The sequence below is a fragment of the Molothrus aeneus genome, chromosome Z (genome assembly GCF_037042795.1).
Source record: "Molothrus aeneus isolate 106 chromosome Z, BPBGC_Maene_1.0, whole genome shotgun sequence".
NCBI lineage: Eukaryota > Metazoa > Chordata > Aves > Passeriformes > Icteridae > Molothrus > Molothrus aeneus.
The window spans coordinates 13320447-13338107 of NC_089680.1; the positions used below are offsets into that span (position 1 = coordinate 13320447).

A 17661-nucleotide genomic window follows, 5' to 3' on the forward strand; every position below is an offset into this window, starting at 1 on the left:
TCACTAAAATTATTGTGAATTTAGAGCTTGATTTGGAGAAGAACTTAAAGGGATTTGTATGTATTCAGCATTACTCAGCATCAGATCTTTACAAATTAAATCTAAAACAATAGAAATGTATTTGCAGTGAAGACATCTAATTAAATATGCTGTTAAATTATAACTTTAAAAACGCAGAAATTAATTGGCTGAACTGTATCCTTGGAACTTATATGAGGCAGTTAAAAGAAGCCTGTTGACAGTTCTGCATTATCTTTGAACTGCAGACGCAAACCAGGACAACTCCTTCTTCCCTCCTTCCCCCATCACTAAAACACCAGCTCGAAAAGCTTACTTAAATTATGCTCAGAATGCTCTTACTTCTGGTAGTAAATAACTTGGAGACATTTTGAAACTTTTTGAAAATATTTGGAGATATTTTGAAACTTTTTGAAACTATTTTGAAACTATTTTGAAACTGTCAGCAGAATCTTTTCTGCCTGCTGAAGACAGAAAGCAAACTTTACTTTTTACACCCCATCATGAGAGAACCAGTAGAGCACAAAGAAGATCCCAGCCGCACTGGTTCTTGCTTCTCCGAGTACGTGCGGCGGGGCTGACGCCCCTGGGCGCTTTGGGGGCAGGAGAAACTGTGTTCAATCCACTGTTTCTAATGCTGCAGGGGTGCAAAAACTCTTCACTTGTGCAGCGAGGAGGAAGAATGCAAAGGAGAAAAGCCGTAGTGGTTTTGGCCGATGTGCCTTTCGCCCTCTCCTTTTTGTTTTACGGGGGATTTTTGTGAGGAAAGTTGCAGGCTCCTGAGGCTTCTGGGAGCAGGACTCGCCTTTCAGAGGGGGCCCAACTCCTGCTGGCTCCTGGTGACCGTCGAGTGCGGAGGGAAAAGTGTGCGCGGACTCGCCCGGGGCCGGGGCCGGGGCCGAGGCTGCCCCCGGCAGAGGGTGCCGGAGCGATGGGACTGTCCCTGTCCCGTCCGCCCCCCGGCGCCGCTCCCCTCCCCTGTGTCGAGTCCCGGGTGACGTTCGGATGCTGGGGAAGGAGGAGGTGGAGGAGGAGGAGGAGGAGGGGAAAGGAGCGCAGCTTCCTCCGCCCCCAGTCGGGGACGGTCCGTTAGCGGGAGCGCAGGGCCGCGGCGGCGGAGCCCGGGACGAGTTTGCGGCGTTGCCACCGGACCCCAGTGCGCCCGCAGGCGCTGCTCCCTGCGGCTCCCGGCAGGATCTGTGCCGCGGCGGCCGGGCGGGCAGCATGGACCCCGCGGCGGCGGCGGGACGGCGGGGGGCGGCGGGCCGCCTCCTGCTCCTGCTGGCGGCCGCCTCGCTCCTTCGCCTCCGCGCCGCAGGTAAGGCGCGGCACCCCTGGCTGCAGGGGAGGATGCTTCTGCTCCTTGAGTAGGGGTGTATGGGGAGAGGGGAGGCAGGGAAAGCTGCTCCTGTTCCTAGGAGAATTGCGCGTATCCATTTGGGACCAGCGGACCCGCCAGCATCCCCAGGTGGTGATTCATGTTGGCTACTTTTTCTTCCTTTCTTACCTTTTTACTTTTCTTTTATTTCCGCCATCCCCCTCCTTTATTTTATTGTCTTCCTTACTTCTTTCTCGCTTTCTTTCCGCCATCCTTTTTTCTTCTTTTTTTTTTTCTTTCTTTTTTTTTTCCCCTCGGTTCTTCTTGGCACAATGGAAACCTGATGTTGTGTTCTTTACGAGGGGGCGGGGGTTGGCAGGAGGTGAGGGCAGCTACAATTTTTACCCCTTAGCGCATCCCCGCGCCCCTGCCCGGATCGGGGGACAGGCGCTCTGTGTCTCTTTTCGGTCGGCTCAGCGCTCCGGGGCTGGTTGGTAGCCGAGGCTAGTTGGTAGCCACAGACGGGGGGCAGGGTCGAGGGAGAAAGAAGGAGAAAACAAAGGAAAGTTCGGGGTTTTGTTATTGCCGAGGGTGGATAGCAATGAGCGGAGCTTCCTCCTTCACTCTGCCCGCCTTCCAGCACTCTCCTCGGAATGGTTCTAATAATGCGTTATTATTTGGGACATTGAGTGTTGCCAGAATCTCAGCGGGAACCAGGAGGGGATTAAAGTTGAGTGGGCGAGGGGGCAGCCGCCGTGCTTGCAGCTCATTTTGGGCTTTAGAGGGTCCCATTTTCTCTGTGTACCTGGCCGACCCTCAGGGACTGAGGAGGTCAGACTCTGGGCTCAGGAAACACTAGGACGCGCGGTTCAGTGAGCTCCGCGCTTGTTTTTAGGGCTGAATAAACTGTCCCTATTAACATCTGACCTTGCGCCGTGGCAGCAGCGGTGCGGCTGCTGAATAGATGCCAGTTTGTCCGGCATCTCCGAGGGTAGCGCCGTGATTTAGAGGCCTTAAGGGAACGTGTGGGGTTGGAGAGCCACGATGGTGTAAGACAGTTCCTGTAAAAGAAGCCACATAAACTTTTTTTTTAAAAAATTTTTCCCTCCTCCACTCGCGCCTAAGTTGTGTGGGGCTTTCAGAGCAGGAAAGGGGAGGCTTAACGTTTTCGTTTTCTCTGGGATGTGAAATGCACCGTCGAGGTAGGAGCTGCCGGATCCAGCTCTTTGATCTTTCATGAAGCCATTCTCTGGAAAATTGCCCTCTCCCCCTATAGCAGCAGATAAACTTTACTCTCAAAGTCCTTCCCGGGAGTCTTTGCCCAGGCACTGAGGAAGCAGATGACAAGGCTGCACTATTTCCATGCCAGGTTTGTAACCCTTCCCGTTCTGTCCTCACCGGGCAGCGCGGGAGTTCGCCGGGTTAGCAGTGCCTTCCTCCCCCGCCTTTCCTGGCTTTAACTGAATTGCACCGACGTGCTGGAGGAGACCGATGATGTCTTTAAGGAAAAACAGTGATGCTGCAGATTAGAGGGGACTTGTTAATCAATTGCACGTTTGAAAGAGCTTTTCTTCCCTTTGTTGCTTTCGCTAATCCATTTAGCTCTCCCCGGGAGGTGACAGATGCCTATATTTCCTGTTATTCAGCTTCGGGAACCGAGGTCTTGCCATTTGTTGCTTTGCCATGAAGGGAGAGGGTCAGCAGAAAGATAGAGGTCTGGGAGCTTTCCGGGGCGAGAGCAGGAGGCGGGCATGTTACAGCTCGCGGATTTGGGGTCAGTTCCCGTCGCCTTTATTTTTCTTAGAGCCTTTATTGCTTCCTTTGAAGAGGCTGCCCCGCTGCTCTGCCCCTCCTGCGGGGTTCCGAGCTCCGGGGGATCCCCCGGGGCCGCAGGGAGGATGGCCGTCGTCCTCCGGCGGTTGTGAGAGCAGATGCCGGACTGTCCGTCCCCGTGCCCGCTTCATCCCCTTTTCCCCGAGCAGCTCGCTCTGTTTTCCAAATGCAGCGGCAGGGAGGTGTGCACAAGCGTCCCGTGAGCTTCTTTCCTTTCTTCCTTCCTTCTCTTGCGCCCCGCTGCTGCTCCAGAGCACGATACGGCTGCCTCTTCGCGGCCAGACTATCTCTGCTTTCCCAGAGCCTCCCCAGGGCTTTCCGGGGGGCGGAGGGGTGCGGGCTCCCGGGAACCTCTGGAGCTGCCCAGGGGTGCCTGGCGCCGGGAGAGCGGACCGGAGCGGCGCTGGGAGTGTGGCAGCGGACCTTCGTCTTCTCTTGTGGGCGATGTGCTGCCCCGTCCCGTGAATGTACTGCCATGCTCTCAGGAGGCATGTCAGGTTTCAGCTTTCTCGGAGACAACATGAAATCATAAATTACCATTAAAAGAGTGTTTGGGGTTTATAATTTTCTTTTGAGCGCTACCTCATAAACAGGCGTGTGATAATCGTCTCAACCACCTGTGGAAAGTGTGGATTCACTCTACTCGATGGGCATGAAGTTTGAGACTCCATTTTCTTTGAATAAGCAGCACAGTGGTTGAGAGCCCATAATCACAGCAATAAATTCTTGTGTACTTCTATTGTTGAGGGGTATTCTTCTGTTTAATTAGATTTGCTTAATGGTAAACAGAGTATTTGTTAATCTACATTTCATTTAAAGGTTTATTTTTGAAAATGTTATTTCAGCCTTTTCAGTGCTCACTTTTAGAATATGGCCAGGTGAGAGGCAACGTTGAAAATGGTGATGCAGAATGGACCTGGCTTACAGACTTTTGCCCCCTTGCCATTAAATAGGAAAGGATGTTTAATCAACTGGAAGTTAATGGTCATGTGACTTGAGAAATATGCAGAATGCAGCGTTTAAAAAAAAAAAAAAACCAACCAAAGCACCAAAACTCTGTCAGCAGAATGTCTAGGAATGAAAACATAATGGCAACTCGTGCCTATGGTTTTGAGAGCCCTGAAGTTTGTAAACTTCTGCCTAACTTCATAAAGGAAATAAACCCTCTAATTTCAAATATTTTTACAATGTTTTTGGAGAAATTAATCCAAGTGTGGATTACTTCTGAATGCCTTTAAATGCTGAAGTAGAAAAAAGTTGTAAAATACTTAAATCTTGGAAGTTGCATAAGATTCAGCATAGCTTCACCCTGACTTTAATGCAGGAGATTCAGCTCTGGAAACTGTACACAAGTCATCTGATAAAAGTCAATCCATCTTTGAGTACAAGGAGTTCGCAGATAGCTTTTAATAAATTATATTGACCACATTAACTATTTTTAGGTCAAATCTCAATCAAACCTTTCTAGCATTAATTAAGTTGTTAGTTTAGTGATGAAGTTTATCTCTGAGTCAAGAGTTGGCACTGAGTTTTTTTTTCCCCCTTGAGCGTCTCAATTAAATTAAGCATTTGTACTAGAATTGCACTTTTCCCCTTAATGTCTTTGTTGCTGTAAACAGCACATAAATGCAAGATGCTGGAAGAAAAGGACAAGATGACAGACAAGGCAAATTAATCCTATTTACTGAGTTTTCAGTTGTTTGCAGAAAAGCTGATCTTTTTTCTAAACTCACTGCACTTTGTCTAAGGTGTGAATAGATTGCAGGCATTGGCATGGAAATCTGTTTGACCACTAATTAGGAAACTGACAGTCTTAGTCCACCAACCAGTGAGAAGGAAGAGTAAAAGGAAAGAATGGTAAGAAATACTGGGTTTTGTTTGATAGCTGTGGGAATCTTCTGTATAGAAGACTTGTGGAGTCCTTTTCATAGCTTATTCTCAGAGTCTTAAATTCACATTTTAGATTCAATAAAAATATTTTTTAATAGCACTCAGTATCTCAAGCTTTTAATCGTACTTCTGATTGAGATAATTTATTTTAAAGGTCTCTTTCTATTCATTTTTTTAACATTGCAGATGAAGAAAAAATATTAAGCCAACTTTTTTTCATTTTTTCAAAAATACTTCTTTCTATAGACGTTCTCTGTTGCCTTGTGTGGTTGCTCAGAAGGAAGAAATGCTACTTACAGTATTCCATCTAATTTATAGCATCTGTCACTATGTTCTCTGTGCAAAGAATGGTTTGCTATTTAAGTTTGTTTATTCATTGTGAGGCTGTTGCTTTATAAAGGAAGTTGTCATTAGGCTCAGCATGTCTGGAAAGCATGCAAGCACTCAAGTCTTCTAATCCAGTGACTACAAAGTAGTTAACGCTTCAAAGAGAAGGAACGACAGGATTTTGTTGCACTGAAAGAAGATGCATTGTTTGTTAATCCTACTTTTAGTTGTTACTCTACTAAAGACTGCTACAGCCTCGCTAGTAATCATTTGAGACAAACATGGATTTTACTTGAATTACTGTCTTTTCTCTTGGTTTTGTCTACATGTAAGTAGTGACATTTTTCTGGGCCTTTGCCATACACCAATATTCACTTGCAGCATCCTACTAGATAGTTTTGCTGATGTTTTCCACAGACGTGACTCACAAACAAGCTTTTTCTCTTGACATCTGTTTGTCCTCCTTGGCCAGCTTGGGAAAGGACTTCCTCTTCCAAGTGATGCCAGCTGGTGATCTTTTTTTAAAAACTAAAAATGTCTGTACATGACTTTCCAGGCCATAAAGTATACTTTTCAAAAAGTCAAAAGGTGATCTCTTAGCTATAAATTGTGACTTTGTCTTCTGGATGGCAATGGGCAAAATCTTTCATTTAAGAACACTAACAAATCTGCATTGTAGTATCACTGAGAATAAGAAATCACACTAGAAATACATTTCACTAAGTAGTGCACTGATAGTGCAATGGGCATAAGTTAATTAATTTAAATTATTTCCACCAGCGTTGAAGACCCTGTGTGAGTATCCTACAGACAGTTCCATCCTTCTGAGCAGGTGTTAAATCAGTCTGTGTCTATCTCCTTGAGCCATTGGGCAGATGCATCAGTAGTAGTGTGTGCTGTTCATGAAGAACAGGGAACATACTCCTCTGTGCTGATTGAATTAGCTCTCATGTATGTATATTGGTGCCTTCTGGTTTTGCTGTAATGTGTGCCTGTGTTTGATGGTGAAGAAGGGTGCTATAGTAGCTGAGGGAGAAGAAGGGTATCACAGTATTATTTGTTCTGTAGAAAGTTTTTAAAGAATGAGTGTGCCTGTCCCTCTGAGTCTAGAGCAGAGTTCACTGACATCTCCTAAAGAGAAGGCTGTGTGGTTGGTGAGGGCACAGTTTCACAGACACCTGAAGCTCTTGATTTATTTAGCTAAATCACCAAGCTGGCTCCATTGCAAAGAAGCCATAGAGAAGTGGAAGAACACATGGACAGAGAATTAGCACAAGAGATAAGGCACTTCTTTCTTCCACTGTAATTATTTTTGTTGAAGCAACAGAAAGGTGTTTTCTCTGGGTGCAGCTTGCAGAAACAGCAAAGTGAAATTATTGGGGAACTCTTGAGGGTTACAGTTTGCCAGAGTTTGGTTTGCAAGTGTGAGAAGCTGAATCAGGAAATTAGATTGGATCCCTAATTTGCCATTTTTTCCCTGAGTAATCCATCAATATCCCATGGGAGACATATCTAATGTACCTTTTGGATCTGAAATTTCTATTCAAGGTGTGATTTTAAGACAACAGCAAATAGAATCAGTATTCTTTCTTGACCAAAAAGCACCATGTGTATATTGTCATACCTATGATACCTCTACTGAACTTAAATATCTGTCTTGTACTTTGTTAGACTTCCTTTTTTATGAATGGCATAAACATTTAATTCTGTAACTTCAGGTTAGTTGTCTTCATCCCTTGCCACTTGTCTTCATCAGAACTGCTCTATGGTGTTCATTTAGCAGTTCATCTGGTAAGTATGTTTTCAAGATGAAGTAGTTTCTCTAAATTATTTTCCTTGATTTGCACACTTTAACACCTTAACATTATTTTTTCCCCTGTGGTATTGTCTGTGTAAGAAGAATGGCTTGACTGGTTGTATAAAGAGGTAAATTTTGTAAGAGTTCTAAAATTCTGAAGGCTTACTTTTCAAAACAATCCAATCTAATTGTCCAAACAAAATTGTCTAGTTGAATCATTCATGAAACTAACAATGCATTGTTCTTACCAGAGCAGTAACACAGTCACAAATTCAGCTATTGTATAGATAGAGAACAGAAAATGTACCACAAAAGACAGGAGGAATTTTATTAATGTGTCCTTAAGTATAAAAATTATGGTTTGAAAATAATAAACTTGATTTCTACTGGTCAGAAACACTCTACTAAGTCAAATGAATAAAGAAGAAACCAAAAATCACAGAGTTCTACTAAAGGCAGGCTAGTGAGAGTGGCAGGCTGCTGCACAAATGGAGGAGATTGGTTTCTTCCATGTCTACAACAGAATAGATGGATATCATATCTCTAACTTGGTTGTAGAGGAGACACAAAAGATTTTTTTGAATAACAAATTTCAGGGGCAGAGATAAGCAGCCTAGGGAATTCCTAGGAGCAGGCTAACTCAAAGCGCATGCACCTCAGGTGTTGAAGCCAACTTCACAGGAAGACCTTAACATTGCACATTGAGGGACAGGAGGTCTGAGATGCAGCAGTGCCACCTCAGATTGGATGAAGATGTTGTGGGACCTTGCTTGTTTGGTCTTCTTCTCTTTGGAAGCAGAACAAAGGTCTGATTGTATAAAAATAAAATGTCTCTGGAGGAAAAAAGCCAAGAAGGACTGTCCTAGAAACATTATTTCAATTTGCTTGGATATGAATGAGAAATTCTTCATATGAGTATATCAAAAGTATTGTTGACTAGAGCAAGGTCTGAAAATGAGAAAATGGAAAAAAAGAAAAGAAATATGGTATTACTTGACAGTCTTGGACTACAGCAGCTAAGTAACTTTGAAGTAAGTTCTGTCAATCTCTTGTATAAACCAATAAAAAATAAAACTGCTTGAAAGCTTAAGATGCCCTAACAATGTATAAAATTTTCTGTGTCATTCATCATCTGAAAGTTTAGGAAGAAATTACAGGATGTAAAGAGAATGCTGAGATTTTTTTATACTTAAAGCAAGAGAGCACATATTCTGGATGATAAGTAAACAAATGGTTTTGCTGTGCTTGTTTCTAGTTTGGAAAAGTGACACAGCAGAACTGTGTTACAGAAAAAACCCAGTAATAACACTAGACCTACTAATGTTGCAACAGTGTTTCTGTATATGATAGAATTTATCCCTTCTTAAAAATCCAAAAGTATAAATAGGCAAGTGAAGGCTGTAGACAGAGAACCCAAATATAATATCATATGTACTCTTTTATTTCAGGCAAGAACAGTTCTGTTCTTGTTCTAAATAGGTGTTGGTTTCCACATTTTACTCACAAAGTAGAGGAGCATTTTTAAAATAAAATATCCTTTTGACATGTGCTGCCCTGATGCATATTTGTCAAATAATACAAAACCTTGGAAACTGCATATCAGAGAGCTGACTGGACAAAAATTAGCCCTGCAGGATCCAGCCCAGTTCTGGCCAGGCTCCCTGAATTGGCTTTCCTCCAGTCCCATGCATCCCTTATCCACCAGCATTGGTGTGGAGAAGAGATGATAGATGGCTGGGAGGGAGAGCACATGGCAGCCCTGGCAGAGCAGCTTAAATTGCCGTGGAACTTCATTCTTGGAGGCAGAAATTGGATATGCAAAAGTATCAACATTACTGTGGGAGCTAGAAATTTTAGAGACAATTCCACAATATTATTGTAATTGATGGCTGCCTAAGATATGGATTGTGCGGAGTGAAGCTGAACCTGTGTGGTTTAAGTTAGAAAATTCTCACCCATCTCAAAAATCTAGTCTGCAAACAGGTGTTTGATTAGTTGTCAGATTCTCACCACAAACCACCTTGGCCGTTTGTCTTTGTGTTAGAACTCTTGAATCTTCAGCAGTTGTTGCTTAAGCTGCATTTTAGGAGTCCACTGAGTTTTTCATTGCATTATAGGTAAGAATAGATGAGCTTTGAAATTAAAGGTCTTAATAAAACAACAGAGTTTTTTCAGTACAATAAAGAAGGAAATGGACAGAATCTAAGTTTTGTGAAAATTTGAAAGACCTATTAAATCTTGAATATTCTGTAAGTTGAAAATACCAAGAATCTTGTATCATCTATCTGTAATTAGTTCTTTAAGTCTTACAACTCCTGTACAGAAATACAGATCATGCTTCTTTTGAGTAGATGTGAAACATTTCTTTCAGCAAGTTGAAAAGAAAAAAAAGGGGAGGAGTCTATGGCAGAAAAAACAGAGAATTCCATTCATATAAGAATTTTCTTTACTGGGGAGTGGGAAATTAAAATAATTTATGATACTCTAGGAACTTGGTAGTTGAAGGATGAGCTTAAACATAAAAGAATGTTTTAAAAATTGTAGTTACAGTAGTGGTTAATGATGACTCCTTCCATGGTAGACCAGAATACCTTACAAAGGGAAAAATGGTAGTAGTAGATAAAATTGCAAGCTTGAATAGGATCTGAACCAAACCTACATGAGAAAAAACATATCTGCTTTATGTTGTTTAAATTTTAAAAATAACAGGGCTTCATAGCTCTGCCTGGAAACAATTTAATACAACAAATTGGGCTTTTTTTAAAGTATTTCCAGCCAGACCAGAAGCAGTACTTAATAAATACCTTGAAAGGGTGAGTGTTCTTTGGACTTGGTTTTGCAAACTCAGTGAATTTGGATGTTTATATCTGAAATTACAGATAGTAATCCAATCCATTTTTTCTAAAGCTGATCTCCCATTTATCTTTTTCTCTCTGAGTCAGTGTAGAAATATGATTCAGAAATCTATTCTCTAACAGCGGTAGTAGAGAAACTGTTACAAAGTTCATGATACTGTGGTTTTCAAAGCAACAGAAAAAACCCAGCCGTGGTTCTTTGAAAGGTTATGTGTAGAGAGCTTTTGGAAAATGATGATCTTGAAAAAAATACACTTATTTTGCTAGTGTTTTATTTAAGAACATATCACATGTAGAAAATGTTTTGAAGAGGATCATGCTAGTCAAACACAACGGCATACAGAATTAGGAAAGACAGGTTTCAGAAGTTACACTGGTCTGTAATCCAAAAGCCAAATTTAAAGTCAGGAGCAACTTTGATTCTGGAACTTGAGGATGATGTGTTTATGCAGGAAAGAACTGCAGAAACAAAGGTGTTGATTTATAGCATATTTTCAGAATTACAAAACCAGGAAAATGTTATCTCATGTTTACTGAATACTTACTATGTTCACAGAGGCAATTATTAGAAAATCTTAGTTCAGTGTGAAACCGAAGAATAAACTAGATGCAGTTTTCTTCCTGCAGGCAAGGCCTTATTGATCAGTGGAATACTTGTAATGTCATCTTTACTGATACTAAATCATATTGGTGTGGGATTTATAATTTCTAGAAGTAGAGAAAAATCAAACCTCAATACTGTGGCATTAGGCTCTGTAGAAATTTTTCTAGTGCCTTTATATCTGTTACATTTTCTAGAAAGACCAAGGTCTTCTGTGACCACAGTATGAAAAAGGGGGAAATAAGATCTAGAAGGACTTTGAGAGGTTGGATTATTTATTCTTCAAGACAGAGTCAACTTTAGCTGGCATAACCTATTCTCCAGAGGTGACAAGAGCAGAGATTCAGTGACTTCCACAGTCAGGCATACAGGCTTGTGATTACTTACACTTGTTTGCAATCCAAGAGCATCACTTCCTGTTAAAATTTATTCCTCTTTGCAATTGTAGTTGATTTTATTTTTCTGATTTCTAAAATAGTTCCTCAAACTTTTATATAAATTCTTCCCAAAAATTATCTTGTCTCCTTGTAGATATCTCTGTCAATATTCTCTTCACCACTACTGTGTTCTCATCCTTTTCTCTTGCATCACATTTTCTGAATCTCATGGTCGTGCTCATTCTTCTCTACTGGACCTTCTCCAAAATGTCTTTCTTGAAGCGTGCTAACCAAAACTGGTATATTCTAGCTCATGCTGTACCAGGACCAGCTGAAGGAAGATGATTGTTTCCTATATTTACTGGATGACGCTTTATTTCCCAGACTGAAGCCTGACTGTTTTGTGGCAGGATACCCTTGCTCAAGCTCTGATCCACTCCAGATCTTTCACAAGGAATTGTTGCCAAGTCCCTGTTTGGTACCAGTGAAATGGTTTAAGCAGGAAACTTTCTGCCTGTCTTCACTCTATTGCCTGTCTTTATTCCCACCCTCTCCATACCATTTTTTTTTGCCGGTGTTTGATTCCATTTACTAAGACCAGAATGTTGGCAGCACATAACAGCTTGGTGTTGCCTATGGAGTTCAGTAAGGCAGATATCCATAGCACTGAAACTTGCAACTCTCCATTGTTTCACTAACCACAGAGACTTAACTCCAATGGTTTTCTAAGGAGCTGTAATTTGCCTTTGTATAAAATTTTGTGTTTCACCTATGAGAATGTCATAGGGAACTGTTCCCTCCCCACTAGCACCTTCAGGCTATCATTCCACAGAGGATAATAGATGTCATATTGTGGTCCTCAGGAGCTAAACTTCCAGCAGCAGAAGCTCTTGTAACATGTGTAAGTCTTCTGTGGTTTCTTCTTAAATAACTTGGCTTTTTGTAACTTTCATTTCTATAACTCTGGTAATGTACATTTTCATGTTGTACCAGATTAATCAATTTGAAAGGCAGAGAGTTCATACCTGCCTATTTTGAGAAACTGATATTTTTTTTCAGAGTTCACATAAAGCCCATAGAAAATTTTCAAATGACAGTTTTCTCTCTCTCACTGTTAATATCATGCCTGCATCAATGTAATGGACTAAAATTGTACCCTTTAATCTCACACGGGGTCATGTATTCCTATTTCTTTTACTCTTCAAAGTCCCATGTTGAGTGAGTAGTTGCATGTTGCAAGACCAAAGCAATTAACTAAAACTACTCTAGCTTTGGAAACATATGATATAAATTCATTTTTAAGCATTAATACTTACTTGAAATAAGTTATGGGTTTAAAATTCTGGAACTGATGTAAGAATAAATAGATGTAGTTGTCATTGTCTCTATGGGGTTTTCCTCATTTCCTCTGCATCATCCAATCCTCTTCCTTCATCTTATTTTTCTGTTCTTTGATTTAATAATTTTGTCTATAGCATGATTCCTTCTGACATTTGGGTGTTTTGTTGTTTGACTGTTTTCTTTCTGACTCCCATTAAATAGCACTTTAGATCTTAGGAATTCACAGATGTGCTATGGTTGCCCACTAAGTACTTCAGTCATCCACAGTGGCTGTTCCTAGCTGTTTGGGAAAAAATGTCCCTGGTCAGCAGGTAGGAAAAATGCCTCCAAAGAGATGATTTTCTGTGGCTGAACAATTAGCATGCTCCTTTGTAACTCTTGTTGCTTGAGAAGCTGCTGGTATCAGCACCTGTACTTAATTTAACATGAAATAGAAGACTAAAGTTATGAAAGAGAGGTATGGGAACAGGTGGTGTGGATGGACATGTCTGAGCAGAGTGTCTGGACTGTGATCTAGTTTATGATGAAAATAAGTGTGTGTGGGGTATAGAAATGGAGTTAGGGTTGTAAGAACGTGTGCCAGCAAATTTAGGGGAGTTTAATGTGCTCCTGAGTGTGGAGTGGCAGGGAATTGGAAACTTTAGCTGTGGCACCACCACCATGGCTGCAGTGCGGTCTTTGGGGAAGTCCTACCTTATACTGTGGTTACTTTTTTCTTTTTCAGGACATGCAGTGCAACAATGGCTATGTCTTTCACCCTGCTTGTATAGCAAGCTTTGCTTAGGAAAAAGAAGGGAAGTGAAATTGGGCCTGCTGTGTTGGCCAGGCTGTATTTCAAGTACCATCTTGAATTTGAAACAAAGTGAATAGAGGTGTGAAGGAAGATTTCATCATCAGTTCTGGCCCTTTGGGAACCTTAATAGTGTAGAAAAAACAATGGACTCTGTTTATTTAGGAAAAAAACATGCTTAGTTTTTCTGCATGTCAAAACCATAGTTTGAAATCGTGAAAATCATTACATCCTTTATTGTTGTAAATGTCTAATGTATAAAACTGTTTGTGTTTCCCCCCCGCCCCCCTCCCTTTGCTGCTTTTCCTAGTTCAGGATTGATTTCCCCTAACCATTTTATTTTTTTTTTCTGCCCCCTTCCTTTATTTTCCCCCTTTTCCTTTATTGCCTCCCCCCTTCATTTACTTTCTTTTCTCCCCTTTCTTTTCTTATTCCCATTCCTTCCTTCCTTCCTTCCTTCCTTCCTTCCTTCCTTCCTTCCTTCCTTCCTTCCTTCCTTCCTTCCTTCCTTCCTTCCTTCCTTCCTTCCTTCCTTCCTTCCTTCCTTCCTTCCTTCCTTCCTTCCTTCCTTCCTTCCTTCCTTCCTTCCTTCCTTCCTTCCTTCCTTCCTTCCTTCCTTCCTTCCTTCCTTCCTTCCTTCCTTCCTTCCTTCCTTCCTTCCTTCCTTCCTTCCTTCCTTCCTTCCTTCCTTCCTTCCTTCCTTCCTTCCTTCCTTCCTTCCTTCCTTCCTTCCTTCCTTCCTTCCTTCCTTCCTTCCTTCCTTCCTTCCTTCCTTCCTTCCTTCCTTCCTTCCTTCCTTCCTTCCTTCCTTCCTTCCTTCCTTCCTTCCTTCCTTCCTTCCTTCCTTCCTTCCTTCCTTCCTTCCTTCCTTCCTTCCTTCCTTCCTTCCTTCCTTCCTTCCTTCCTTCCTTCCTTCCTTCCTTCCTTCCTTCCTTCCTTCCTTCCTTCCTTCCTTCCTTCCTTCCTTCCTTCCTTCCTTCCTTCCTTCCTTCCTTCCTTCCTTCCTTCCTTCCTTCCTTCCTTCCTTCCTTCCTTCCTTCCTTCCTTCCTTCCTTCCTTCCTTCCTTCCTTCCTTCCTTCCTTCCTCCCTCCCTTCCTCCCTCCCTTCCTCCCTCCCTTCCTCCCTCCCTTCCTCCCTCCCTTCCTCCGTCCCTTCCTTTCCTCCCTTCCTTTCCTCCCTTCCTTTCCTTCCTTTCCTTCCTTTCCTTCCTTTCCTTCCTTTCCTTTCCTTCCTTTCCTTCCTTTCCTTCCTTTCCTTCCTTTCTTTTCTTCTCCCTTTGAACTGATGAAACCCCTCTCTTTGGTAATTCTGAGTCAGTGGGGTCAGTTCTGAGCTTTTCTGTGCAGAGACTGCCAAGATTTTAGAAAATATGTGGTGGTTTAAGGATTTAGTTATATGTCCAAAAGGGACAAGATTTGAGACCTCCAAATGTCTTTAATTTAAAACCATAATTTGGAAAGGATCTTTCCTTAGTCCCAAGAGAAAAAAGTCAATACTTTCATTTATACAATTAGTCATCATTCTCTTCACCATTAGGGTTATCCTCCCTCCTGAAAAGGCTACAGTTTGTTTTGCTGCCTTAACAAAAATGAGTTCAGTTGATTTAATGTTCTGTTTCATGATGAAGTGTCTTATCTAGGTCATAGTTTAGCTGTTAACAAGATATTTATGAAGTGGTAAGAATTCTCTGCTCTGCGGTGAATTTAGTCTCTAGAGTGGGGCAAAATGCTATTTAACTAGCAAATAAAGCAGTTCAACTTCAAATTATGTCAAAGTTGACTGCAACAATTTTAATCTTTTAGTAACCTCCTAAATATGTAGAATGTCTGGAACTGCTCAAAACTTCAGTAATTTGACCTCTGCTGTAGAAAAAGCATTTCACATGAATTAATATTGTAAGTAGCTATCCAAGGAAGGGATTTTTTTTTTTATTTAGAAACCAAGTTAATACTTTTATAGTATGTGCAGACTGTAAAGCACAGCTAAAGACAAAGAACATATTCCTGAGCTCACTTTTTCGGTACCCAAGACTTATTTTACTGGCTTATCAATTACAGGGCTAAATCCTTGTAAGTATTTGAAGCTGGTATTTGTGATACTTGCTTGGGATTGTTTTGTCTGCCATGTAAAAATGTTGTCAGCAGATATTTCCCTAATTTCTGCATAGTTTTTATTGGTGTTTAACATAATTACAGCCATAGTGGTGAAGGCACAAGCAGTAGAAGTATGAGTTTTCTATGTTTCCCAGACATACAGTGTAAATGGGGACTTTTTAAAAGGAATTCTGTATGAACCACTGTTTCACCATAAACCGCTTTGAGAGCAACATTGTTTGATATTTTATTTATGTCTGTTGAAGTAGCAGTGGTATGTTTCTGTGTCTCTTATGTTTACTGTTCTGTGTCTCTTATGTTTACTAAAATAACTGTATGTGAGCCCTTCTCTCTTCAGCTGTGTATCAGTAGTTTTTGCAATACATATAGACTAGCACTTACATGATAAGTGAATAATTAGTGACTTACATCACTAATTCATTGACGATGTTTCATTAGCTCTAGAGTGCCACCCCAGCTCTGTGGAAATAGTTTTGATTGGATTCTCAGAAACTTAATTTTCCTTGTATTTAATTTACATGAACAGCCATTTCTATGGAGTCCCTATTTCTGGCTTCATCTAGACAGGCAGATCTTTGTAGAGTGTAACATGGAATAGAATAGTTGCTTTAATCTCCTTCTTTATGTTTTCATTTGTATAATTATACATATGAATGAAAATAAGTCTTCATGAAGATTTGATTTCCTAATGTGTATTTTTGCATTAAGATGGTTTATAGTTCAATGTAAGTTTATGTTGAACTGGACAACAGTGAGTGAACCTGAACCATCTAAAGACAAACTTTACTATGACTCCATGAGACTGCTTGGTTAAGGAAGAATGTGAGCCATGAGTTTTTCATACCTAGGATCCCACAAAACTGTGCAAAAATCTATAGACTGTTCTGCCATTTCTCCCCCAAGCAGCTGTCTGCTGGGATGAAAGATCTTTAAAAGATTTGGTTTCATGAGCATATTTTCAATTTTATTTTACTTCTAAAGCAGTTGTCTTCCAGAAGGATGAAGACATTCATTTGTCTCTCAGGTAGTGGCATTATAAATTGCATAAGGAGCAGTGCTGTTCTGGAAGCAATCTCTACCTTTTCTATAAGATGGATAATTAAACTTTATTAATTAAGGTAGCATTTTTACCTCTTTGAAAAAGGTAATAATGAGTTTGTAAGAGTAAGTTTGTAAATTTGTAAGTTTCTTTCTCTGTAAGCAGCCATATTCTCTTGTGAAAATGAAGTGGTTTTTTTTTTAACTTGAATAATAGACTTTAAAAAATAAAAGGTCAGACCTAAATGATCATAGTTTACCTTCAAAAAATTTGAACTGAAAAACATTTCACTTGCCAGATATGCATTTTTGTGTTACTTCTGCACCCATTAGTGTTCAGCATCTCAAACGGAACAGGGAGTCTCATTTCACTGACACAGTCATAGCTGTTGGTGGTATCTTGTTTTGTAGAGTCAGTAACACCTTCTGAAACTCCTGTTGCCACAGCCAACAAAATAATGTGAGCTATTTAGTTTTAAAATTATAGGAGAAACTGAGATAGTCTTGTTTATGAGAAAAATAGGGTAGAAGGAAGTGTGAGGTGTGCTGGGAGCAGAGAAGTTTTAGTGAAAGCAGGATTTTCTGTACAGCGTGTCCATGCACACGTGGCACCAGACGTGACTGTGCATTTGCCAATAGTATGGTGTTTAATGGAGAACTTGCAAAAGTCTGTGAAGAGAAAATGAAAGATCAAAATGCTAAAACAAAAGCGGTATGTCAGACTACTTGGTTTGGATTCAAGTAGTCAAGTAACTAGCTTGCTTATATTTTTATCCAAGGAAATATAAAATTTGAGCTCTTACTGAATTTACATACCCTGGAATACCCATACCCTACTGTATTTAAGTAACTTTGACTAATTTCTCTGGTTCATTCAAAATGATTGCTTGTTAAAAGGAGGGAACAGATAACACAGCATAAATGGCAAAAACCTAACAGCATTTTATGAACAAGTAGTGTCATGAACAACTTATTACCAATCGGAAGTGTAAAGAGACATATAAAAGTCTGTTTCTAAAACAGAAAGTATAGAAAAAACTAATATTGAAACTAAAATTTCATAACTGGATGGAAACCAACAGCTATTCTAAAGTGACTGAATCTCACATCATATCTTGATAAAATGGGTTTATTAAAAGATAGGAAAATGTACATGAACAGTTGAATAATTGACTTGTGGAATCATTGTGACTTATGTTTTTAGTATATGTTTAGAGAAAATTAGTATTTTTCTAATTTATATCAGTGAATAGAAAGTTAAAATATTTTATCTACTAGGTTTCTATTAGTAATTATTCTATATGCCATCCTTTACTCAAGCAGGTAGCAAGCTTTTAAAGTGCTTTTGTGAAGGATGGAC

The 17661-nt window shown here is 40.7% G+C and overlaps 1 protein-coding gene across 1 annotated transcript in view; it reads left to right on the top strand.

The window, feature by feature from the left end:
* The first annotated feature begins 1023 nt into the window (after positions 1-1023).
* ROR2 (receptor tyrosine kinase like orphan receptor 2) overlaps positions 1024-17661 on the top strand; it is a 144867-nt gene continuing 128229 nt past the window's right edge. The window contains exon 1 of the mRNA XM_066569168.1: positions 1024-1336. Within this exon, the coding sequence (XP_066425265.1) occupies positions 1024-1336 (313 nt within the window). The remainder of the gene's footprint in view (positions 1337-17661) is intronic.